Source organism: Ruditapes philippinarum, unplaced genomic scaffold, assembly GCF_026571515.1.
Source record: "Ruditapes philippinarum isolate M1 unplaced genomic scaffold, ASM2657151v2 ctg3793_1_1_1_1, whole genome shotgun sequence".
Lineage (NCBI taxonomy): Eukaryota > Metazoa > Mollusca > Bivalvia > Venerida > Veneridae > Ruditapes > Ruditapes philippinarum.
In genome coordinates, this window is record NW_026863577.1 from 83,281 (window position 1) to 106,903 (window position 23,623).

The 23,623-nt window shown below is 34.2% G+C and overlaps 1 protein-coding gene across 1 annotated transcript in view; it reads right to left on the bottom strand.

Annotated features, from left to right (window-relative positions):
• Positions 1-22,952, bottom strand: part of LOC132722564 (dnaJ homolog subfamily C member 13-like) — a 28,406-nt gene extending 5,454 nt beyond the window's left edge. The window contains exons 1-17 of the mRNA XM_060707084.1: positions 22,944-22,952; positions 22,362-22,478; positions 21,419-21,775; positions 19,632-19,745; positions 18,342-18,458; positions 17,526-17,579; positions 16,822-16,957; positions 16,334-16,425; positions 15,768-15,942; positions 13,602-13,802; positions 12,745-12,826; positions 12,038-12,254; positions 10,559-10,738; positions 9,737-9,877; positions 9,169-9,309; positions 8,491-8,590; positions 6,754-6,768 (exon numbers count right to left, since the gene is read on the bottom strand). Of these exons, the coding sequence (XP_060563067.1) occupies positions 6,754-6,768; positions 8,491-8,590; positions 9,169-9,309; positions 9,737-9,877; positions 10,559-10,738; positions 12,038-12,254; positions 12,745-12,826; positions 13,602-13,802; positions 15,768-15,942; positions 16,334-16,425; positions 16,822-16,957; positions 17,526-17,579; positions 18,342-18,458; positions 19,632-19,745; positions 21,419-21,775; positions 22,362-22,478; positions 22,944-22,952 (2,248 nt within the window). The remainder of the gene's footprint in view (positions 1-6,753; positions 6,769-8,490; positions 8,591-9,168; positions 9,310-9,736; positions 9,878-10,558; positions 10,739-12,037; positions 12,255-12,744; positions 12,827-13,601; positions 13,803-15,767; positions 15,943-16,333; positions 16,426-16,821; positions 16,958-17,525; positions 17,580-18,341; positions 18,459-19,631; positions 19,746-21,418; positions 21,776-22,361; positions 22,479-22,943) is intronic.
• Positions 22,953-23,623: the final 671 nt, after the last annotated feature.

A 23,623-nucleotide genomic window follows, 5' to 3' on the forward strand; every position in this document is an offset into this window, starting at 1 on the left:
TTTTACATGTCTGTCCTGGGGACAGGACATTTATTAGATAATGAGACTGTCCTGGGAACAGGACTTTCCTGGGATTACAGGACTGTCCTGGGAACAGGACTTTCCTGGGATTATAAGACTGTCCTGAGAACAAGACATTCCTGGGATAGCAGAGCAATATATTTTTCCTGTTTTTTCCTGTTTTCAAGAAGTTCCTGGGATTGTCCAGTCCCATTTAACGGCGTGAAAAAAGTCTCAGGATTTCTCAGGAAATCCTGGGATTTTTCAGGACAAATTCCTGAGATTTCTCAGGAATTCCTGGGATAGTCCCAGGACTTCTTGTTCATTTTCTGCACGGGAAGTTCAGTAACAAACACAACAAAAAAATATGCACTTGATCTTTAGACAAAAGTGGAGGCCATCGATGTAAACAGCTTTATTATAACAAGAGGGCCATGATGGCCCTAGATCGCTCACCTGACTTATCAAACTCATCCAAACAATTACCTAGACAAGCATTCTGACCAAGTCTCATGACAGGTGAGTCAAAAAGGTGACCACTACAGTGTTAACAAGGATTATCCATATTTGAGCAGTGCGACCTAGTTTTTTACCCAGGTGACACATATTCAAACTTGACCTAGAAATCATCAAAACAAACTTTCAGACCAATTTCCAGGATATTTGGATCAAAACAGTAGCAACTAGAGTGTTAACAAGATTTTTCTATTTTTAGCTCCGGTGACCTAGTTCCACATGCGATTTCGAACTCATCCAAGCAATTACCTAGACAAGCATCCTGACCAAGTTTGATGATAATTGAGTCGAAAATGTGACCACTAGAATGTCAACAAGGTTTTTCCATATTTGGGCGGTGTGACCTAGTTTTTCATCCAAGATGACCCATGTTCGAACTTGACTTAGAAATCATCAAAACAAACTTTCAGACCAATTAACAGAATATTTGGATTACAACAGTAGCCACTAGAGTGTTAACAAGATTTTTCTATTTTTAGCTCCGGTGACCTTCTTTTTCATCCGAGATGACCCATGTTCAATTTATTCCCAGCAATGACCTAGACAAGTTTCCTGACCAAGTTTGATGACAATTGAGTCAAAATTGTGACCACTAGAATGTTAACAAGGTTTTTTCTATTTTTAGCTCCTGTGACCTAGTTTTTCATCCGAGATGACCCATGTTCGAACTCATCCGAGCTATCACCAAGACAAGCATCTTGATCAAGTTTGATGATGATTGATGCAAAAATGTGACCGCTAGAGTGTTAACAAGATTTTCCTATTTTTAGCTCCGGTGACCTACTTTTTCATCAGAGATGACCCATGTTCGAACTCATCCGAGCTATCACCTAGACAAGCATCCTGACCAAGTTTGATGATGATTGAGGCAAAATTGTGACCTCTAGAGTGTTAACATGATTTTTCTATTTTTAGCTCCTGTGACCTAGTTTTTCATCCGAAATGACCCATGTTCGAACTCATCCGAGCTTTCACCTAGAAAAGCATCTTGACCAAGTTTGATGATGACTGATGCAAAAATGTGACCGCAAGAGTGTTAACAAGGTTTGTCTATTTTTAGCTCCGGTGACCTACTTTTTCATCCGAGATGACCAATGTTCGAACTCATCCGAGCTATCACCTAGACAAGCATCTTGACCAAGTTTGATGATGATTGATGCAAAAATGTGACCGCTAGAGTGTTAACAGGGTTTTTCTATTTTTAGTTTCGGTGACCTACTTTTTCATCCGAGATGACCCATGTTCGAACTCATCCGAGCTATCAACTAGAGAAGCATCCTGACCAAGTTTGATGATGATTGGGTCAAAAATGTGACCACTAGAGTGTTCACAAGGTTTTTCTATTTATAGCTCCTGTGACCTAGATTTTCATCGGAGATGACCCATGTTTCAAGTCCATAGCTTTCATACTTGAGGAGAAAAGACCAGGACAAAAATAAAGTAAGAAAATCAACAAAGGGCAATAACTCAAAAAATAAGAAATGCAGAGTATCACCTAGACAAGCATCTTGATCAAGTTTGATGATGATTGATGCAAAAATGTGACCTCTAGAGTGTTAACAAGGTTTTTCTATTTCTAGCTCCGGTGACCTACTTTTTCATCCGAGATGACCCATGTTCGAACTCATCCCAGCTATCACCTAGACAAGCATCTTGACCAAGTTTGATGATGATTGATGCAAAAATGTGGCCGCTAGAGTGTTAACAAGGTTTTTCTATTTTTAGTTCCGGTGACCTAGTTTTTCATCCGAGATGACCCATGTTCGAACTCATCCAAGCTATCAACTAGATAAGCATCCTGACCAAGTTTGATGATGATTGATGCAAAATGTGACCGCTAGAGTGTTAACAAGGTTTTTCTATTTATAGCTCCAGTGACCTAGTTTTTCATCCGAGATGACCCATATTCGAACTCATCCGAGCTATTATCTAAACAAGCATCCTGACCAAGTTTCATGATGATTGGGTCAAAAATGTGACCACTAGAGTGTTCACAAGGTTTTTCTATTTATAGCTCCTGTGACCTAGATTTTCATCGGAGATGACCCATGTTCGAACTCATCCAAGCAATTGACTAAACAAGCATCCTGACAAAGTTTGATGATGATTGGTTCAAAAATGTGACCGCTAGAGTGTTCACAAGCAATTGTGGACATACGACAGACTACGGACATTCACCGATCCTAAAAGCTCACCCTGAGCAAACTCAGGTGAGCTAAAAACCTTCACCTAAAGTCAAGTTTGTAAACCAAATACCTGCAGGGTTTCTTAAAAAGAAAATATTAAAATACAAAAACTGAGTGACTAACAGTATAGAACCTGGTCAGATTGCACTGAAGTGTAGGCTGGCTCTATACCAGGGTTAATTATTTTAGTAGCCAATTCATCTTAAAGTGATATTATGCTCTTCTTTCCATTGAACTAAAATGACTATATATTTCAAAAGATTGACTGTTATTATGGTGACTGACCAAAAGTTGATACTGGAAATCGTTTGGCATAAAAATATAAATCTGCTTTAAACTATTAAAAGACTGCCACTCTTTTTATCAATTGAACATTACAGAATAATAATGTTTGATGGATGTTTAAAGAAATTTCATAAGAAGTAAGTTATGATATTGAAAGAAATTTTGACAAAATATAAACTTATTTTGACTTTAACTTGTTCACTCAGTATATACCCTTAGATGGACACAATGTCACTTGATATATATAAAAATTTCTTCCGCCACCCAATGACCAGGGAGAGTAACCCTTTAAAACCAATGAACATGCCCGAAGAGTAAAAATTGGGTCATAAAATGACTTTTAAAATAAATAGACTGGTACAAAGTTTGCCAAATCTATACATGCTATTGATGTACCAAACACCGATACACAGTCTAGCATTATTATAATCAAGCATATAAACATGTAGATACAGAAGTGTAAGTGACACATTCATGTTAGTTTCTTGTTGTTTTTTTTTAACACTGGTTAGTTTTTTGAATATCACTTTTTACACAACAGTAATATTAAAAGCCAGTCTGACTTGAGAAAACTTAATACATAAAGCAAGAACAGCAAAATGTCTGTAACTCCGTTGTTTTTTCTCTTTAATAAAAAGTTATTTTTAAACAAGGGCTGTATATCAGACAGTGCATATGACTATTCTCAATTCTTGAGAGTGGAATAAGGACATGCCTTGAAACATGTGTATGAAAAAAGAGGCATGACTATATCAATATTTTAACAGATTTATGTTTTTAAGAAAATAAATATTCCACTTAATAACAAAGTATCACAGAGGACAAAGGAGTGTTGTGGCGGGTGTGAATGTATAAATTGAAGAAGGGCCATAATTTTTTTAATTCCAAGACAGAGTTTAGCACTCTTTGCATAAAGTAGAGTTAATTGTTGTTAACAAGACACTGTCAACACTCAAGTCCCATGAAGAAAAAGGGAGTTGTTCAAAAAACTTAACCAAGGTTAGGCCTAACATGGACATTAACTGCCAATGCTCAGGTAAGGACAGCTCTTCCATATATATGCATATCTAAAATAATGATATATTCAAGATAAAAATCATTGAAATATTTCATGAGTTACACTTGTTTTGCATAAAGCCAAATTCTAATGTACACATATTGCTTTAACAGTCAGATACGAGGGTTGTTCAAAAAGTAATAGGACTGCAGCGCTACGGTTCACATTTTTAAATTTACATTCATAATTTTACAAGAAACAAATATCGGAACATGTTCTCTATATACAGTGAAAAAATCAATACAAAATGTTTACAGATAACAATTCTGTGAAATTTTCAAATGACGAGGGGTACGAAACCCAGCGCACGCTGACAATACAATAAATGACGTTCATGACGTCGTTACTAATCATTACCGTTAATCATTTTTATCTAAGTTTATTAAAGCCACGTATATCTAATGAGATAAATAAAATTGTGTTTGATAGAAACGTCATAATATTCAAACATTTGGTGAAAACTGAAAAAGTAGACCCAAACAGACATAAAAATTGCCGGACAGTCCGCGTCCCCATTTACAGAGCATTTGCAATTGATGTCACTAACGTTCCGTCAATTTTCTGCTTTCATCCTTACCCTCTCCTGTAAGTGATTTTGTATTCGCCGTTTTAAATTGATTGTACCAGCTGAAAACGAGTGTCCTGATAGCAGGATAATTTTCTTTTCTAAATTTTATTATTTTGTATGTTTCTGAAAGAATATTGCCAATTTGTTGGCACAATTTAACGATCGCACGAATTTCTGTTTGTTTCTGTTTGTTACCGAGTGCCGAATTTCTACATTTAACGTCATGACCACATCTGTTCAAAACTAAATAATTATGCCATTTCATGCCCAAATGACATCAAATTTAGATATAATGTCACTTAAATATAAATGTGTTGGTGGAATGGACAAACAGAGTATTAATTATATATTAATTAGAAGTACCACTTAGCTTCAATAACTATTTCTATGTGCTGCGCCGGGTGCATGTTACAATGGTTATTCAATAACACAGGAAACACGTGTTCATCACAATAAATTAATAAACTTATGCATAAATTGTAGAAAACATTTTACGATCCCTATACATATGGAAATATTCTAAATTGGATGAAATATGAATATGCAAGACTCTCAGTCCTATTACTTTTTGAACAACCCTCGTATACATGTAAATCAGTAGATAGATTTTAAAAGAACAAAGCAAAAGTAAGATCAAATAAAATATCCCAGAATTAATGTTACTAAATTGTGCAACTGATTCTAGTTTCAAGTGTGAGTCAAAATATGTATAGTTGTAAGATGAAAATGAAGACAGACAAACAGATAACCTAATGATGTCTGTCCATTCATTGGGATTTTCTATCACATTAATGAATCATATGACATGTTTCCAAGTGTACTAAACTTATTTAATGCAGAAACACCCAAATGTGTCCCCAAATACATTGTTAAAAGTCAAGATAAAACCTCCAATATCTTTAAAGGCCCCTGCATAGTTTCATTTACCAGAATGAGAAAGATTTTAATATATGTAGCATGATGAACTTATAACTTATGTATTGATGCTTTAAATAGAAGTACATATGTGGAATATTATTGTACAGACTATGGGTTGGGGATTTTACGTCGCACTAGCACAGTAGGTCATATGGCAATTTTCCAGCTTCACTAATGGAGGAAGACCTCAGGTGACCCTCGTGCATTATTATCTCAAGCATTAGTTAGAGTCTGAGTAGAAGCACCGACATTCCCAAAGCTAGTGGATAGCTTCCTCGCATAAAGAATCAAAAGTCCCTGGCAGGATTCAAACCTACACCGGTGAGGGACATGTGATTTGAAGTTAACAACCTTAACCATCCAGCCAAACTTGTCTCCAAGAGTATGGACAAGCATATTTTTTTAGCCTTTTCTTCCTACCAGTCTTGATAATAAAGACTAAAAAAAATTCATTATATGTGATAAAAGTCTGACAGGTCTTGATTCCCTTTTTAATTTGTAATCAAATCCCACCCCTTTACTATCCAAAGTTACCAAAGTCCATGCATATTTATCCCTCTTATTCACAGTTTGAGGTGCTTTTCTATTCTTCAAGATGAGTTTTTCAAATGCACATTATCTTTTAAGCTGAGTCTTGCTTTTGACTCTTCATATATTAGACACTTGTATATTGAGTTATGGAGACCACGCCACAAATATTCTGCTCACTTTATATACCCCATAATGCCAAAATAATTTTGTTCCCAGTCAGTCTAGAAAAACACACATGAACTGTAAATATATGTTTTAAAGGAACTTCACTGAGGTCCATAAGCCTAAAAATATAAATTTGAATTTCTGACATAGATCAGCTGGGACATTTGAAAAAGAAAGATATTCAAAAGATAATTATGAAATATACTCAGAAAATTGTATTTCTGTGTTATTCTCGAGTAAAAAGGATTGCAATTTTGTGTCATTTTTCAAAATGGAAAGAGCAAGTTTTCTGACACAAGTAGCTGATCGAAACCTTCATCAAATGAAACATTAATCTTGAAATATTATTTCCAGTCCCATCATGTCAAATCACCTTAGTGGAGTCCCTTTAAGAACAAATAACAACAATCATTGCTTTAGTCAGTTTATTCTCCATGTAAAGCAATCAGCAACAATAACAAATTTTAAAGCAGTAAATTTTTAAAGTAAGTCAGACAAACTTTCAAAGTGTTCATTCATCCAATTACCTTGATGTGCCTTGTCTGTGAAAGAAATTATCATGACATTCTATATTATAATCTGATATGTAAGTTAAAAAATATCCCTACTAAGTAAACATGGAAAACTTTTCCAGACAACATAACAATCATATGGATAGATGGTCATAATACATTAAATCCTATTAAATCAGAAGACTTTGACTGAATGATTTAAGCTCTTTCTTCTTCAAAAATATGATATGATAACTGTTTTACAGCCCCCATCCCTAATATGGGAGTAAATTTATGCCCAAAGGTGTTCAGAATTTTATAATATATCTCCTAAAAATGAAACACAGTTTTTACCCCTAGGTTTCAAATACAAGCGGAAACAATAAAATTAATCTCTTTTTTTCTTTTTCTTAAAAGGAAATAAAATGCTAAATCTACATGAATATATATATATATCCAAACAGTGGCTATAATGAAAGGGAGTTAGGTGAAAAAGAAATTTGAATTAATATTATGAGAAAATAGGAATTTACTGAGCTTTTACACCACAAAACATAATACAGTAAATATTAACATATACACAAAGTTCTATTTGTTTGATTTAAGTTTACTCAAAAGGTCATTAGAAAAAAACAACTTTTTGTAAAGTCCATGGTGTTTAAAAACAGCATGCTAAATGGCAACTGTAATGTTTCATTACATTTTTTTTTACCATTTTTTGGGCTTTATAACATCACATAAAATGAATCTCACATTTTGTGTCATTTCATATAAACTTATATAAATAAAGGGGCAGAATTTTCCCATTTTCTTCCACTAGTAAATTTTTCCAAGTGACTGTCTGATGAACTTGCAAAATGAGAAATAAAACTCTCTAATTTGAATTTACTGAGTTGGCTGTTTAGCTCCCATCATTCATTAAATTTGTTTGCAAAAAGCTTACACCACTGTCAATGACATTCAGTGTTAGTTTGTTTCATCAAATATTTGAGTGTTTACTTGCAAAAGCTTTATTGGTCAGGCAGGCCACTTCAAAACATATCTAATACTTCTCATAGCCAAAGTTAACTATTTGTTGTAAAAGTGTAAAAAAATCCTACTTAAACGCAAAGTGCTTTTCAGGTGCTCTTTTCTTTCATTGACAAAATTTGCAAGTTAAAACCATTCTGCTAGTTGAATTTCGAACCCTAAATATACTCTTCACAGAGTGATGATAAAGTTCACAGATGGCTTGTTTTTAAATTTGTTTTATATAAGTCTATATGTAATGACAACTGGTATGAGATTCTACATGTATAAACATATTGTGCCGCGTCATGAAAAAACCAACATAATGGGTTTGCGACCAGCATGGATCCAGACCAGGCTGCGCATCCGCGCAGTCTGATCAGGATCCATGCTGTTCACTTACAAACCCTAAAACAAGTAGAGAAAGTGATAGCGAACAGCATGGATCCTGATCAGACTGCGCGGATGCGCAGGCTGGTCTGGATCCATGCTGGTCGAAAACCCATTATGTTGGTTTTGTCATGACGCGGCTCAATTATATATATATATATATAGCAAGAGTTAACAGTAAGAAATGTATATCATATGTAATCCTGAAAGAGTCCAATGCCATAAAGTAAAACTCCATCCATGGATTTATAGAACACAATATTATTTTAACATTGTACTGTTATACCGGTTAACATTTTATTGCATTAAACTCTATTTTATTATTTGCACCTTAGAAGAATAGCACATGAAAATATATAAATATACTATATTTACCTGTGAGATAGCCGGCAATTTGGTTGTCTGATATAAACAGGTCATGTTTCTGATCCTTGTAGTCGCGCCATGTAAGCGAACCATCCAGAATTGTGTTGATCTAGATTGATATACAAAAAATCTTTTATTCAATCTTAAGTTTTAACAAACTTCGTATATTATTCCAGTAGATTAAAAAAGAAATTCAGTTTTGGATTTTATTAGACTTTTATATGTAATTACACATACATGTATATGAAAAAATATGCATGAAATGTAAGAAATATTTGTTTGTCAAGTTTTGATGCAAAAAGCTAACATATTTTTTTTATCCTCCTGAAACTAGAAGTGATAAGTCTGACCAGGCTCTATGCTGTTGACACCTCATTTTTTGTATCTTTATATCAAACTCCCTAAGCCCTGGATGAACTTTTTCAAATTCAAAGCAGGGCAAATCCATTTCACAAATACAGCAGATTTATTTTCTTATTCATCTAACACTCACTTCAATTACAGTCTAATAAATGCTTATTCACTGTTATCTCCTCAATTATAAAACTGCTTGAATGTTATTCAGAGCATTCCAAATTCCAAACTGGATTAGTCCATTTAAAAAGAATTCTTAATTCAAAACAAAACCAGTCCATTTTAAAATGTTAGTGGACTGAAAGAAAATTGTAACCAGTCAAACAGACTCACCTGTTCTGCATACTGGAGACTTCTCTGCATAGCTTTCAGAGCTTTGACAATCTGAGCTTTTGTGGACGCTGGATTATCAAGTGATTCGAGACCGGCTTCTAAAAGTCTGAGTAAATATTGCACCATTTCTGTTTTTAAAGCCTGAAATAGTACACCATGGAAAGTAACATTTAATTATGATTTGATTATTTTCTTATAAAGTCACTTCTTGCTTTGCGAAGTTAAAAAATATTAATTTCATTTTAAGAAGACTTTTTATAATTACTATTATTAATGAAAATATGAAAATATCAAATTGCAAAACTGAAAAGTCTAATTTAAGGGACTAAATTTTGCCTTTCTTTCCCACAATATTCAATTGTTTGAAGCCAATTAGACGTCCACATCTATCTAATATTCAATAAACACCATGATTGCTTCTCAATCATCCTTTTAAACTTTTAAATTAGTCCCATCCCATATTTCTCCTATTACCAACAGACTGCATTTTTAAAAATTTCTATGGCTCAAAATTTGTCTTTAAATGTTTATTACCAAGGACTGTCCTAGTAACCAATATTTTACTAACCTGAGCAACTAACTCCTCCTCCCCTTTGTCGAACATTTTACTGAGAGCCTCGGCAGCAAGGGCTATTGCATCTCTGCGTATTTTCATTGCTATTTTGATTGGTCCTATAGATTCAACCTGGGCCATTGCTCGTATACAAATCTGTTTATAGAAACACGATTGGCACATGCAAGTTACATGATCCTATATTATATATAGTTATATAATATAGCAGATAATAAAGTGTTCTAGAACAAAATATTATTTCTCATCCTATAATACTGCATGTTTGTAAAGGCACTTTTCATTGGATAATCGTGACATTTATATAGTTTTATAAGTGGTTGCTATCAATTTTCTAAGAAATCTCACTTTTTTCTCAACAAGGAAGTCTGCTGTACTATAAAATTGTTTTAAATATTCCTGACAGGATATATGGCCCTATATAAACGGTTGTTTGCAAAATAACATTTGCCTAGTGGCTCAGGTTATATTTCTAAACAGACATTTATATAGGGCCGTATAACCTGTCAAAAAGTTTTAAAACTAATAATATAAATGTTAATACAGGATCTCTTAGAACTTGATAAGCATTTTTTGTTCAATCAATATTTTATAGCAAAATCCAAATGATACCTTTTTTTATTGCCTTATCAATATTTGAAATAATTATGGAAAATGTGCAAAGATTGTAGACCAATCCACTTAAAAAATAGACAATTTCAAGGACCTTCAAGTTGGTTTTTGTTTGGACAATGACATTTATTCAAAGTATACAAATTAAACATGCCAAGTGTTGACATGAACTAAAACTGAATGATTAAAGTAACAACAATATTTTACCTCATTAGATGCTAACTGATGACACACTTGTATTGCACTTTTTGGTATTGCATCGTTTTTCTGCTTCATTGCTGCAAACACTTTGGGGATATATCCAAGGGACGGAACTTGGTCAAGTAAACTATTGTTACTTGAAAACAGACAAACAACTGCGCTTGTTAACGTCTCCAATTTTTCTCCCTGATCAATAATAAAATGATTCATTTGAAAAAGATAGATTCAGGAGTAAAAATATTTGTCCGTCTTAATAAATAAATCCCATCCCTACTCCCTAAGATAATTTGATAAAGGTATCATGTTTATATACAATATTAAGTAACACTAATCACTAAACATTATTCAAAATATCTTTAATACTAGAACTCCGCGAGTCGGATGTGTCGCCTTGTGAACAATGTAGTTTAGGGGAAATGGCCAGGACAAAAATGAAATATGAAAAATAACAAAGGGCAATAACTAAAAAAATAATAAGTGCAGAGCCAGGACAAAAATGAAATATGAAAAGCAACGAAGGGCAATAACTCAAAAATAAGAAATGCTGAGTATCAGTTTTTATGCACTGCACTTCTTTTTAATGAGATCTATCATCCTATGAAGTTTCAAGTCCATAATATTTATACTTTCAGAAAAATGGCCTGGACAAAAAATTAAGTATGAAAATAAACAAAGGGCAATAACTCAAAAAATAAGAAATGCAGAGTACCAGTTCTTGTGCACTGCACTTCTTCTTAATGAGACCTATCATACTATGAAGTTTCAAGTCCATGGCTTTTATACATTAGGAGAAATGGCCCGGACAAAAATAAAGTATGAAAATTAACAAAGGGCAATAACTCAAAAATTAGGAAGTGCAGAGTACTGGTTCTTGTGCACTGCATTTCTTCTTAATGAGATCTATCATCCTATGAAGTTTCAAGTCCATAGCTTTTTTAGTTGAAGAGAAATGGCCCGGACAAAATTAAAGTATGAAAATTAACAAAGGGCAATAACTCAAAAAATAAGAACTGCAGAGTACCAGTCCTTGTGCACTGCACTTCGGGTTATTGAAAGAAGCATGCATACCAAGTTTGAAGTCAATCAGACTTATAGTGACTGAGTTATGCTCCGGACAAGCTTTAGGGGACGCCGACAACGACGCCGACACAGACGCCGCCGACACCGCCGACAAAAGTAACCCCTATATGTCACCTTTTCAAGGCGACACAAAAATTAGACTGCAAAATTTACATTTAAATTCAATCAAACAATACCTGTGGTTTATAATCTAATTATCCTTTAACATGTAAGAACTTTAAGTGTTTAGCATTTACCACCACTATAGATCCAGCCAGCCTGAATATCTAGTCAGGCTATATACTGTTGTTTGCTCTGTTTTGGTATATCCCTTAAACTTTGAATAAACTGCAGGAAAAATTCATTAAATAAATTCAGAAGGTTAACGATTAAAATCTTTCAACACTTAGATAATTTTTGGCTTACATCTGGTTTATCAAGAGCTACCAATTTTGACCAAATTTCTAACAATTCTGTGAGGAATTCCTTTGGCTTTCGTAGCACCCAGCCTGGATTGGCGATAAAGAGTCGCAAGAATACACCACCAACTACAAGCTCGCCAGCAACTTCATTGTAAACGACGTTAAACTCTTCCGAAAGATTCCATTTGATATCAGGGTTATCTCTTTGTGCTCTATAATGTCTGTAAGATAAAAATATTTTAAACTTAAAACACTTTAATTAAACAAATGTAGCACAAGCAGCTTATTTTGATATTTTGTAACAACATTGTTGAACTTTAAAGAAAGGAGCCAAATGTGCAGGGCTTCTCTATGGAATTTTGGATCTTTGAACATAGATAAACCACAAAACAACTTAAAATCATGGTTTTAAACAGCTTATAAAATTTATTTATTGGTGAATTTCCATCTCTTTTATGAGTTATTACAGGAAATGATGGGCACCCGAGTAGAACCACTGACATTCCATAAGCCAGTTGGGTAGCTTTTTCAAATAAAAGAATCCAAAGTCCCTCGCATAATTTTAACCTTCATCATAAGATAGATAAAGCTTCAGGTTAAGGTTTAAGAAGTCATTTATAAAGTACAACATCTATCAACACTAGAGAGAAAAACAATATCTTTAATCTTTTAACAGTAACTGATAGACATTTATTAAACAGTTTCACTTACTGATCCTTCATTTTCTTGACTTCACTCGATACTTTCTCCCTAGACTCATCATTCCATATCAACTCAGGATTTTCATGTGTACCTAAATTCAACCACAAAATAATAACATGACACTAATCCACTACATCTATAATGTTCACTCACATTAAATTCAATCATGTACTTTAAAAGGGCGATTTTAATTCATTCTGTTCTCTTCAGTTCATAGTGTTATAACTATGAAAATATTGAATAAGATGTTTGAAAATGCAAACACTATAAAGGACTATCCTGTCCTGGAAATGCCTTTATTCTTATTTCTCAATAGCTTTTTATTTTTGGTCTACTTTTATTGTCTCCAGACAGTTACTCATTGGCCAATTACCTGAACCATCTTTTTTTCTGTTGTTTTTGGCAATCACAGTTTTAATGATTAAGTATTTTCTTTGGAAGGCAAAATACCACTTTGTTTACATTTTTCTACATTTGTATTTTTATGACAATTTCACAAATATTTTCACATATAGATACACTTTCTTCATGTGATAGGCATCTAACATACTATTACAGCATTATTTTAACATTAAAAAAACTTGTTTGCTCTTTCTCAAGAAAGTAAAAAATGTTTTATTTTTGAGGCATAATGTGCCTTTAACAAACAGAGCACTTTCTCCCTTTATCTGACTTTGTACTGGTGTTCTTAAAACCCCATATATTTCAAATAGGAAGTATATATAGCTTTCATATTAAAATTGCATCACTTCCCCTCAATTTACATTTGTAAGTTTTAAATGTCAGAAAAAAGGGACACACATAATTATGATAACTAAATTGTAAATTTTAAAGTGTCATCTTACTGATAATACAAGAATTGTTACCTTCGAACATATGAACACTTGCTTCCGGGGAATCTCTCATGGCATCCATAAATATTCCTGGCAGGAATTTCCCAAGAATAATTCTCACTTTCGGACCCACTAGTTTATCTGATAACATTTTGGCAAACAGTTCGGCAGTTTTTTCTCTGACGGCAGGATTTGTGGCATTACAGAACAAGTCCAGCAAATAGACTGTGGCCCCTGAAAATATAACCAGGAAATATTGTAATATTGAAGTTTTTTTTCCCAAAGAAATCTTATATGACCAAAACAAGTTTGTTTGCGTGTGTGTGTTTTTTGTTTGTTTTTTTTTTACATCATATGAACTGTGTAAAGGTCATATGGCACTTTCCAGCTTTACTGGTGGAGGAAGACCTAAAGTGTCTGTTTGTGCATTATTTCAGTCACGAACAAGCACCTGGATAAAACCATCAACATTCTTTAAGCTAGCTGGATAGCTTCCTCAGATGCAGGAGTCCGAATGGTTTGGAATCAAATTTAAAGCCAAAAGAATGATAAAAACCTGAAACATCTCTACAACAGTTTTCTCTATTAATGTTAACACATAGGTTTGTGTGAAAAATTATTTTTTTAAAAATAATATTACCTATCCTGTAGTAAACAATTTTGATGAATAACACATTAATTGCTCATATGATGTAAACAAGAGGGCCATGATGGCCCTGAGGTCGCTCACCTGTATATAGGCCCCCCAACCCCCACCCCAACGTTGCGGGGCCAATTTAACTCAAGGGCTTTTATTTGCACAAACTTGGTAGACACCCATAAGAAGATGTTTCATGCTAAACATCTAAGCTCTAGCTCATTGGGCTTTTTAAAGAAGATTTTTTTTAAGTTTTTACTATACACATAAAGTTAAAAACAATGACACCTCTGGCGTGGGGCCAGTTTTAACCCCAGGTCTTTTATTTGAACAAACTTTGTAGACACTCACTAAAAGATGTTTCATGCTTAATATCTTAACTCTAGCTATTTGGGTTTTTTCAAAGAAGATTTTTTAAGTTTTTGCTATACACATATAATGAAAATCAATGACCCCCGGGGCGGTGCCAATTTTGACCCCAGGGCTTTTATTTGAACAAACTTGGTAGACACCTATTAGAACATGTTTCATGCTATATATCTCAGCTCTAACTCTTTTGGTTCTTTAAAAGAAGATTTTTTAAGTTTTCATTATACATGTATGCATATAGGGAAAATCAATGACCCCCGGGGCGGGACCAATTTTGACCCCAGGGCTTTTATTTGAACAAACTTGGTAGACACCTATTAGAACATGTTTCATGCTCAATATCTTAGCCATAGCTCTTTGAGTTCTTTAAAAGAAGATTTTTTAAGTTTTTACTATATGCATATAGGGAAAATCAATGACCCCCCGGGGCCGGGCCAATTTTGACCCCAGGGCTTTTATTTGAACAAACTTGGTAGACACCCATTAGAACATGTTTCATGCTAAATATCTTAGCTCTAGCTCTTTGGGTTCTTTAAAAGAAGATTTTTTAAGTTTTGACTATATGCATATAGGGAGAATCAATGACCCCACGGGGCGGGGCCAATTTTGACCCCAGGGCTTTTATTTGAACAAACTTGGTAGACACTCACTAGAAGATGTTGCATGCCAAATATCTAAGCTCTAGCTCTTATGGTTTTTTAAAAGAAGATATTTAAAGTTTTTTCTTTCGGTTGCCATGGCAACCAGAGTTCTGCATGGATTTAAATTCTTTGAACAATTTTTAAAGGTGACCACCAAAGGAACATTCCTGTGAAGTTTGGATGAATTTGGCTTAGTGGTTTATGAGGGGATGTCATTTAAAGTAAAAGTTTACGGACGGACGACGGACGGACGGACGACGGACGGACGAAAAGCGATCACAAAAGCTCACCCTGTCACTTTGTGACAGGTGAGCTAAAAATTAATGTCAGTCAAAAATGATTGATTGCAACTTAATATTAGTCTGGTTTGCGGAGTCTGCTACCAGGCACTTACAATTATCAGTTTCCTCAGAGAAAACATGGCCATGGTTCAAGTAAGTCTTAAACCCATGCCTACCTGAATTAAGAGGCAGATACAAGGCCACCATTTCTTTGAAACAAAACAATTCAATTTTAAATCCTCTTAAAACTTAATCAAGTAATAACATTAACCTTTAGCTAATGCTTCCTTCACAATTTTGGTGCTGGACATGAGGGAGGCCAAACTTTCTAAGGTAAGAACACGGCAACTTGGAAGAGCTTGTATGGCGAGTAACAGGTAACTTAGGACTTCAGCTGCAGCAATGTCCTTAACACATTCCTGATTAGCTGATACACAATTTACAACCTGAAATAGGAATATACAAAACTGATTAACTGAAATTATAAATACACAACAAACTACTTGAAATAGAAAGATACACAAATTATTGACTACCAAAATTGATTATTTACTTTTGTTTGAGCTTAATGTTCAAGCAAAGTCTTAGATTTACTAACTCATATTAACTAAAAATTTGATTTAACAGACTGACAGCATGCCAGTGAGGACAAGGACAAGTCTATATTCCGACCCCCATCATCTGCGAGCAGATATATTTCCAAATTGGGGCAATTAGAAAATTTTTATGAGCTGTTAGCAAGCTGTTTAACACTGAACTAGCATACAAAATAACATATTTCATCCTCTACTTTTCCCCCTTTAAAGCTATTTACCTGTTACACAAATCCAACCTTACCTCTAGAGCAAGTTGTTGAAGTTTGGCACAGTTATCTAACCTTAGAAGACAAAACAACAGCTTGAAGTGGCCTATACATTGTATCTCTACACCTGAAAATATACAAGAAATTCATCAACATGGTGATAAATATACAACAACCTACTTGTTTTTTTTAAAAATGTTTCATTACAATTAATAAGGAGTACATACTTCTTTATCTTTTGTTATAAGGTACCATAGAACGTGATGGAAGAAATTTTTAAATCCAAGGGTTAATCATTGTATGCTTAAAATATCAGGCATAGAATTTACTAAACTTCCAAGATGAATTCAGGTTATCATATAATTAGTGTAAACTCAGAAATTTACGCAAGTTTTTTTTCCCACATGAATCTCAACCTTGAATTGATATCATAAAAGCCAAATCCTGACGGATGGGAGAAGGGGGGATCATGATCTTATAATGCCCTCCTCCCCCCTGGGGGCTGTGCATGACAATGACATACCTGGATTATTTTTAATGACATTTCTTAAAGCTTCTAATGCCATCTCCACCTGGGATAATCTACTGATCTGACTAGAACCCTGTTCTTCTGACGATTTCTGGTTAGACTGTTTTAACATCAATAAGGAATGCAGATACTGAAATAAACATTATGATAAAATTCTTAGTTACTTGTAGCACATTTAAACAGACAATACATTTTTACTTCAAACATGTCTGTCCGTGCATTATCATGCAAGTAAAATCTTTTTAAAGTCCCCCCCCCCCCAGCAAATACATTATATTTTCATAAATAGACGATATTGAATGAGTGTAGGTTCAATATTGAATTTATTGAACGTGTTAAATATAATTATAATATGTCGGCCTTTGGCGAGCAAAATATTTTTTATATTCAAAAAGTTCAAAAAATTCTGTAATGAACCTACATGAATATAATATTCAATTTATCAAAATCTAAAATATGAACTGTTTACGTAAAAAAGAATCATTTTTTCATTGATAGTGAAAGGCTAACATTTAGTGTGTCTTTACACTATGTTTGTATAATGCAAATGGCGTCATGACAAAATATATGCACAGCCATGCAATACTGTTTTTTTTACTTGGTTGCAAAAGCAACAGTGGTATGTGATAAATAAATTTCTAGCAGCCAAAGGGTTAATGCATTATACAATATATGTAAAATTTGAATTGAAAACCAACCTGGGCTTGAGATCCTAGAAAGTCTAAGAGATCAATAGTAAATCCTTTTGCATTCTGAAATGATAAAATTTGGGTATTATAAAAACTACATAACTAATTGTTCTATTCACAATTTTGACTCATATGAATTATTTATTGTTTTCATAGTAATTGTTTCAAACTTTTTTGTCATAAATTGAACTTGTAAGAAACAAATTTTGTTTGTTGCATTTTACGCCTTTTCCCAACAGTATTTCAGTCATATAGGCGGGTAGTTTCCTAACTATGGTTCCTGGAGAGTTACACCAGTACAAGACTACCTTCCTCCGCGCTAAACTACCAAAGCATCTCCCGGGGATCGAACCCACGCCAGAGAGGTAACTGGATTAGAAGTCATCGACTCTAATCCCTCGACCACAGAAACAGATGGTTTCACAAAAGTTCGGGATAAATTAAATGACTTAAAATAATTTAATCTAAATCTGGTACAAGACCAGTACTTATCATAAATGTCCATAAAATACACAGATAGTGGAGTTGTTTTATTTCACCCCAATACACTACTGTAAATTTAAACCAGAGGCATACTCTGGCTTATATTGAGTGTATGCCAAGTTGAGATCATGGCCCAAATAGTCACTGTAACCAGGCGTTAAGTGAAAATCTAAGCAATAAAATGTCATTTAATGGTCATTATCATCACCATCAACATCATCAAAGATAATCATCATCATCATCAAAGTTATTATCATCATCATCAAAGTTATCATTAGTTTTAAAGTAAAAACATTGGGAAATAAGGAACTATATGAAGTTGAACCAATGAGTATGTATTACCTCTAATGGGAATGTAGGTTGTTCATTGTAGACTCGGACAAATATTTCTCCAACTATCAGCTCCTTGGCATGTATCTCAAACACAAACATACCACCAAAATCTTGGTCACATTCACCCTGAAAATATATAATAATGATAATATACAGAATTTGATAATGAAAATGATGAAAAACTATGGCCGGTACATCCTTTCAAACCTGTATGTGCAGTCATAATTTATTTACATGCTGTTTTTTTTTCACTCACCTAAAACAATTTACTATTTAACAATGGAACAAATTGAAAGTTCAAAATTCAAATTCAGAAGGTTAAGGATCAAGATCAACTACATCTGCCACAGGAGTGGCAAACACCACTGCCCCCTCAATGACACAAAAGTAAATACACCATTGATCATTAATTTTGAAGGTATATCTGTGGAGTTAGTTTGATGGTAGACCTTTCAGGAGTAGACTGTATAGTTTAAACAAAAAATGGTCTGTTCTTTGACTTTCAAGTGTGACCTTGGCCTTGTGCTAGCACATTGGTGGCATGAATTTTGCACAACATTTTGCTGAGGTGAACATATGAGCAATATATCCTTATATCCTTAAAAATATAGAATTTATAGAGCGGACACAACATTGTTTTACATTTGGCCTTCAAAGATGTCCTTGACCTTGCACAGAAGCAGCAACCAAGTTTGAAGAAAACCCTTCAATAGGAGCTAAAGGATTTATAAAGCAACACATTCAAATGTCTTACAACTTCTGCACACTATTTTGTAAGGTGGTAATATGAGAATAGTTTGAAGAAAATCCTTAGAGGTATAGATTTATACAGCAGAAACAAAATCTGGAGTTGAACTAAGTGACCAGCCTACTGGAAAAAGTTATTCAAGTATAGTCACATAGTCCGCTTAAATCTTCAATGTATCATATCAAGTCATGAGAGCAATATCTTCTGTTAAATCAAAGTAAAGCAGTATCATACCAAATTTGTACATCTGACAAACAGTAGCCAGCCAGTCTTCATTTGAGATTCCCATTTTCTTGATCAATTCATTTATATATGCCATGAGCAATGACAACATAAATATTATAATTCTCGTTGTGAGTTTCTTGTAATGCAGAAATACAAATCTAAAACACAAGACCTTTGTGCTTCAAACTTGACTCTGTAAGGGATGACTGGTGTCATGTAAGGTCCATTCTCAATAATGAAAGCTACTTTTTTGTGCTAAAACATGCGGATGGACCCTCAATAAAAGTGGACAATACAACACATGATATTAAAATGATAGTACTTACAGTTTTTATCATTTTCTGTTGTTGATCTGCGAGAAATTCTGTAAGCTGCCCTCTGGTGGCATTGTCCCAGATCAGGTACGGGTTCTCAGTGTTACTGTTTAGAATCTTTAACAACTGTAATAGTTAAAACATTTAAACTGATCTATTAAGTTTTTTTGGGGGCTTGGTTTAACGTCACACTAACACTGTAAAGGTCATATGATAGCATTCCAGCTTTACTAGTAAAGGAAGACCTCTGGTGTCCCTCCATGCATTATATCAGGCACAAATGGGCATCTAAAGTGAGCCACCATCGTTCTGTAAGCTAGCTGAATAGTGTCTTCACATGTAAAAATGTAAAACTCCCCATTGGGATTCTCTATCTATTAGGTAGGTTAATGTTTAAATTAAATTCATGATACTGAAGTTATTGTATAACCGAACTAGTCAGAGGTGACAGCAACGAATTGAAGTACAGCCTAAAACATTCTGTCAACAAGAACTGTCGGAGGACAGTAACGCTCGACTATTCGAAAATTTGTCACAAGGGTGTTTCATTGAGTATAATAATGCTTACCTATATGAATACATAAATTGTCCGAAAAGGTACAAACTCTTCAAGTTTCAATACATTCCCTTTAGTAGTTATGGAGAGACAAGCTTACATGCAAAAACTTTACCAAGAATTCATGAGTCGAAAAAGGGGCATAATTATGCAAAAAAAGCAAATCAGAGTTATGGGACTTGTACCAATTATCTTAGATAATCACAGAGAACAAGTGTGTGAAGTTTCAATCCATTCCCTTCAGTAGTTATGGAGATACCAGCTTACACGCAAAAACTTAACCAAGAATTTCTAAGTCGAAAAAGGGGCATAATTATGTAAAAAAGCAAATCAGAGTTATGGGACTTGTGCCAATCATCTTAGATAATCACAGAGAACAAGTGTGTGAAGTTTCAATCAATTCCCTTCAGTAGTTATGGAGATAACAGCTTACATACAAAAACTTAACCAAGAATTTCTAAGTCGAAAAAGGGGCATAATTATGAAAAAAAGCAAATCAGAGTTATGGGACTTGTGCCAATCATCTTAGATAATCACAGAGAACAAGTGTGTGAAGTTTCAATCAATTCCCTTCAGTAGTTATGGAGATAACAGCTTACATACAAAAACTTAACCAAGAATTTCTAAGTCGAAAAAGGGGCATAATTATGAAAAAAAGCAAATCAGAGTTATGGGACTTGTGCCAATCATCTTAGATAATCACAGAGAACAAGTGTGTGAAGTTTCAATCCATTCCCTTCAGTAGTTATGGAGATACCAGCTTACATACAAAAACTTAACCAAGAATTTCTAAGTCGAAAAAGGGGCATAATTATAAAAAAAAGCAAATCAGAGTTATGGGACTTGTGCCAATCATCTTAGATAATCACAGAGAACAAGTGTGTGAAGTTTCAATCCATTCCCTTCAGTAGTTATGGAGATACCAGCTTACATACAAAAACTTAACCAAGAATTTCTAAGTCGAAAAAGGGGCATAATTATGAAAAAAAGCAAATCAGAGTTATGGGACTTGTGCCAATCATCTGAGATAATCACAGAGAACAAGTGTGTGAAGTTTCAATCCATTCCCTTCAGTAGTTATGGAGATACCAGCTTACATACAAAAACTTAACCACAGGGACGCCGACGCCGACGCCGACGCCGACAAATGGGTGACTGCATTAGCTCGATTATTCTGCGAATAGTCGAGCTAAAAACGGTTCAAAAGTAAAACATAATATGGCAGACTAATCAATATACATACTTCTGCAGAATTCTCATTGGCTAATTTCCGTGACATGTAAGGTGTCAACATGGCCGACAGTGATTTCTTCACCGCCGGATTATCTGGTGGGCTTTCTGCTTCCTCCTGTTGAATGTAATATCCACCAAGCCTGGCGCACGCTTTTATACACAATTTGGCTAACTGATTTGATATTTCCTGTTTATTTGATTCATCACTTTTCTCAACCCCTGATTCTTCCAGGGTGTAATCATAATTAAATAAATACAGTAACAAATGCCAGAGAACACCACTCTGGAACAGTTGTGACTGAAGGTAAAAGTCCACACAGAAAGCACTAATACAGTCTGCTACCACTGTACATAGTTTCGTCAAGTTCTGAAGAAAAAGAAATAAACAAAGATATATACAAAACATTCATAACTAACTGCAACATTTTTACCTTTGTGATAGGGTAATAGGAAATAATGCTTACCTATTTTTTTTATATATACTCAAAATGAAAAAAAAATTCACACTTCACAGAGAAATTTCTTGTTCAAGAAATGTGACAAATGCAAAATTTATACTTCCTATACAAGAATAGATTAATTTACTCTGTTAATACCACAATACAGATATATACAATATAATTTTTATTCTATTAATTGCTATAGTCAGATTCTAAAGAACTTCAAACCATTTTCTTGGACAGGTTTATAAAACAGCAACGGTAAGATTCTAGTTGTGATACATGGTTTTAAATATCAATTAGTCATATTTTGTTTATTACAGACATTTACATTAACTACCAGGATATAAAAACATAGCACCTTTTTTTTCAAATTCTATCTAGACTAATTAATTTTTTCCAGTTATTGCTATTTACTTTTCATCATAAGTTGTTTAAAAATTATTTGGAGACTACAGAGTCTGATCTAAAAATAGTAACAAATTAAGGAAAGAGGAGGAGCTAAAATTCAACCTTATAGTAGAGTATTCTACACAAGTCTCGGATAATGGTTGGTTCCTCCTGGATTCTCTCACGACAACCTTTGAACTGAGAAGCTACAGCATAGCATCGTGATATGTGAATGCACACCTGAAAATCATATTTATAACATTGGTGAGAATGTTGAAAATATCAGAGAAATTCTTGTGAAAATATTCATACTTAGTATTGGTGAAAATATTCAAGGAGCTCCACCAAGGTTAAACAAGAGGGCCATGATGGCCCTGAGGTCGCTCTCCTGTATATAGGCCCCCGGAGCGGGGCCAGTTTAAATTCTAGGGCTTTTATTTGAACAAACTTGGTAGACACCCACAAGAGGATGTTTCATGCTACACATCTAACCTCTAGCTCATTGGGGTTTTTAAAAGAAGATTTTTTAAGTTTTTACTATACACATATAGTTAAAAACAATGACACCTCTGAGGCGGGGCCAGTTTTGACCCCAGGGCTTTTATATGAACAAACTTTGTAGACACCTACTAGAAGATGTTTCATGCTTAATATCTAAACTCTAGCTATTTGGGTTTTTTTCAAAGAAGATTTTTAAGTTTTTGCATTACACATATTTAGGAAAATCAAAGACCACCGGGGTGGGGCCAATTTTGACCCCAGGGCTTTTATTTGAACAAACTTTGTAGACACTCACTAGATGATGTTTCATGCTTTATATCTAAACTCTAGCTATTTGGGTTTTTTCAAAGAAGATTTTTTTAAGTTTTTGCTATACACACATAAGGAAAATCAATGACCCCCTGGGCGGGGCCAAATTTGACCCAAGGGCTTTTATTTGAACAAACTTTGTAGACACCCATTAGAACATGTTTCATGCCTAATATCTTAGCTCTAGCTCTTTGGGTTCTTTAAAAGAAGTTTTTTTAAGTTTTTACTATATGCATATAGGGAAAATCAATGACCCCCTGGGGTGGGGCCAATTTTGACCCCAGGGCTTTTATTTGAACAAATTTGGTAGACACTCACTAGAAGATGTTTCATGCCAAATATCTAAGCTCTAGCTCTTTGGGTTCTTTAAAAGAAGATTTTTTAAGTTTTTTCTTTCGGTTGCCATGGCAACCAGAGTTCTGCATGGAATTAAATTCTTTGAACAATTTTTAAAGGTGACCACCAAAGGAACATTCCTGTGAAGTTTGGATGAAATTGGCTTAGTGGTTTATGAGGAGATGTCATTTAAAGCAAAAGTTTACGGACGAAAGACGACGGACGGACGGATGCCGGAC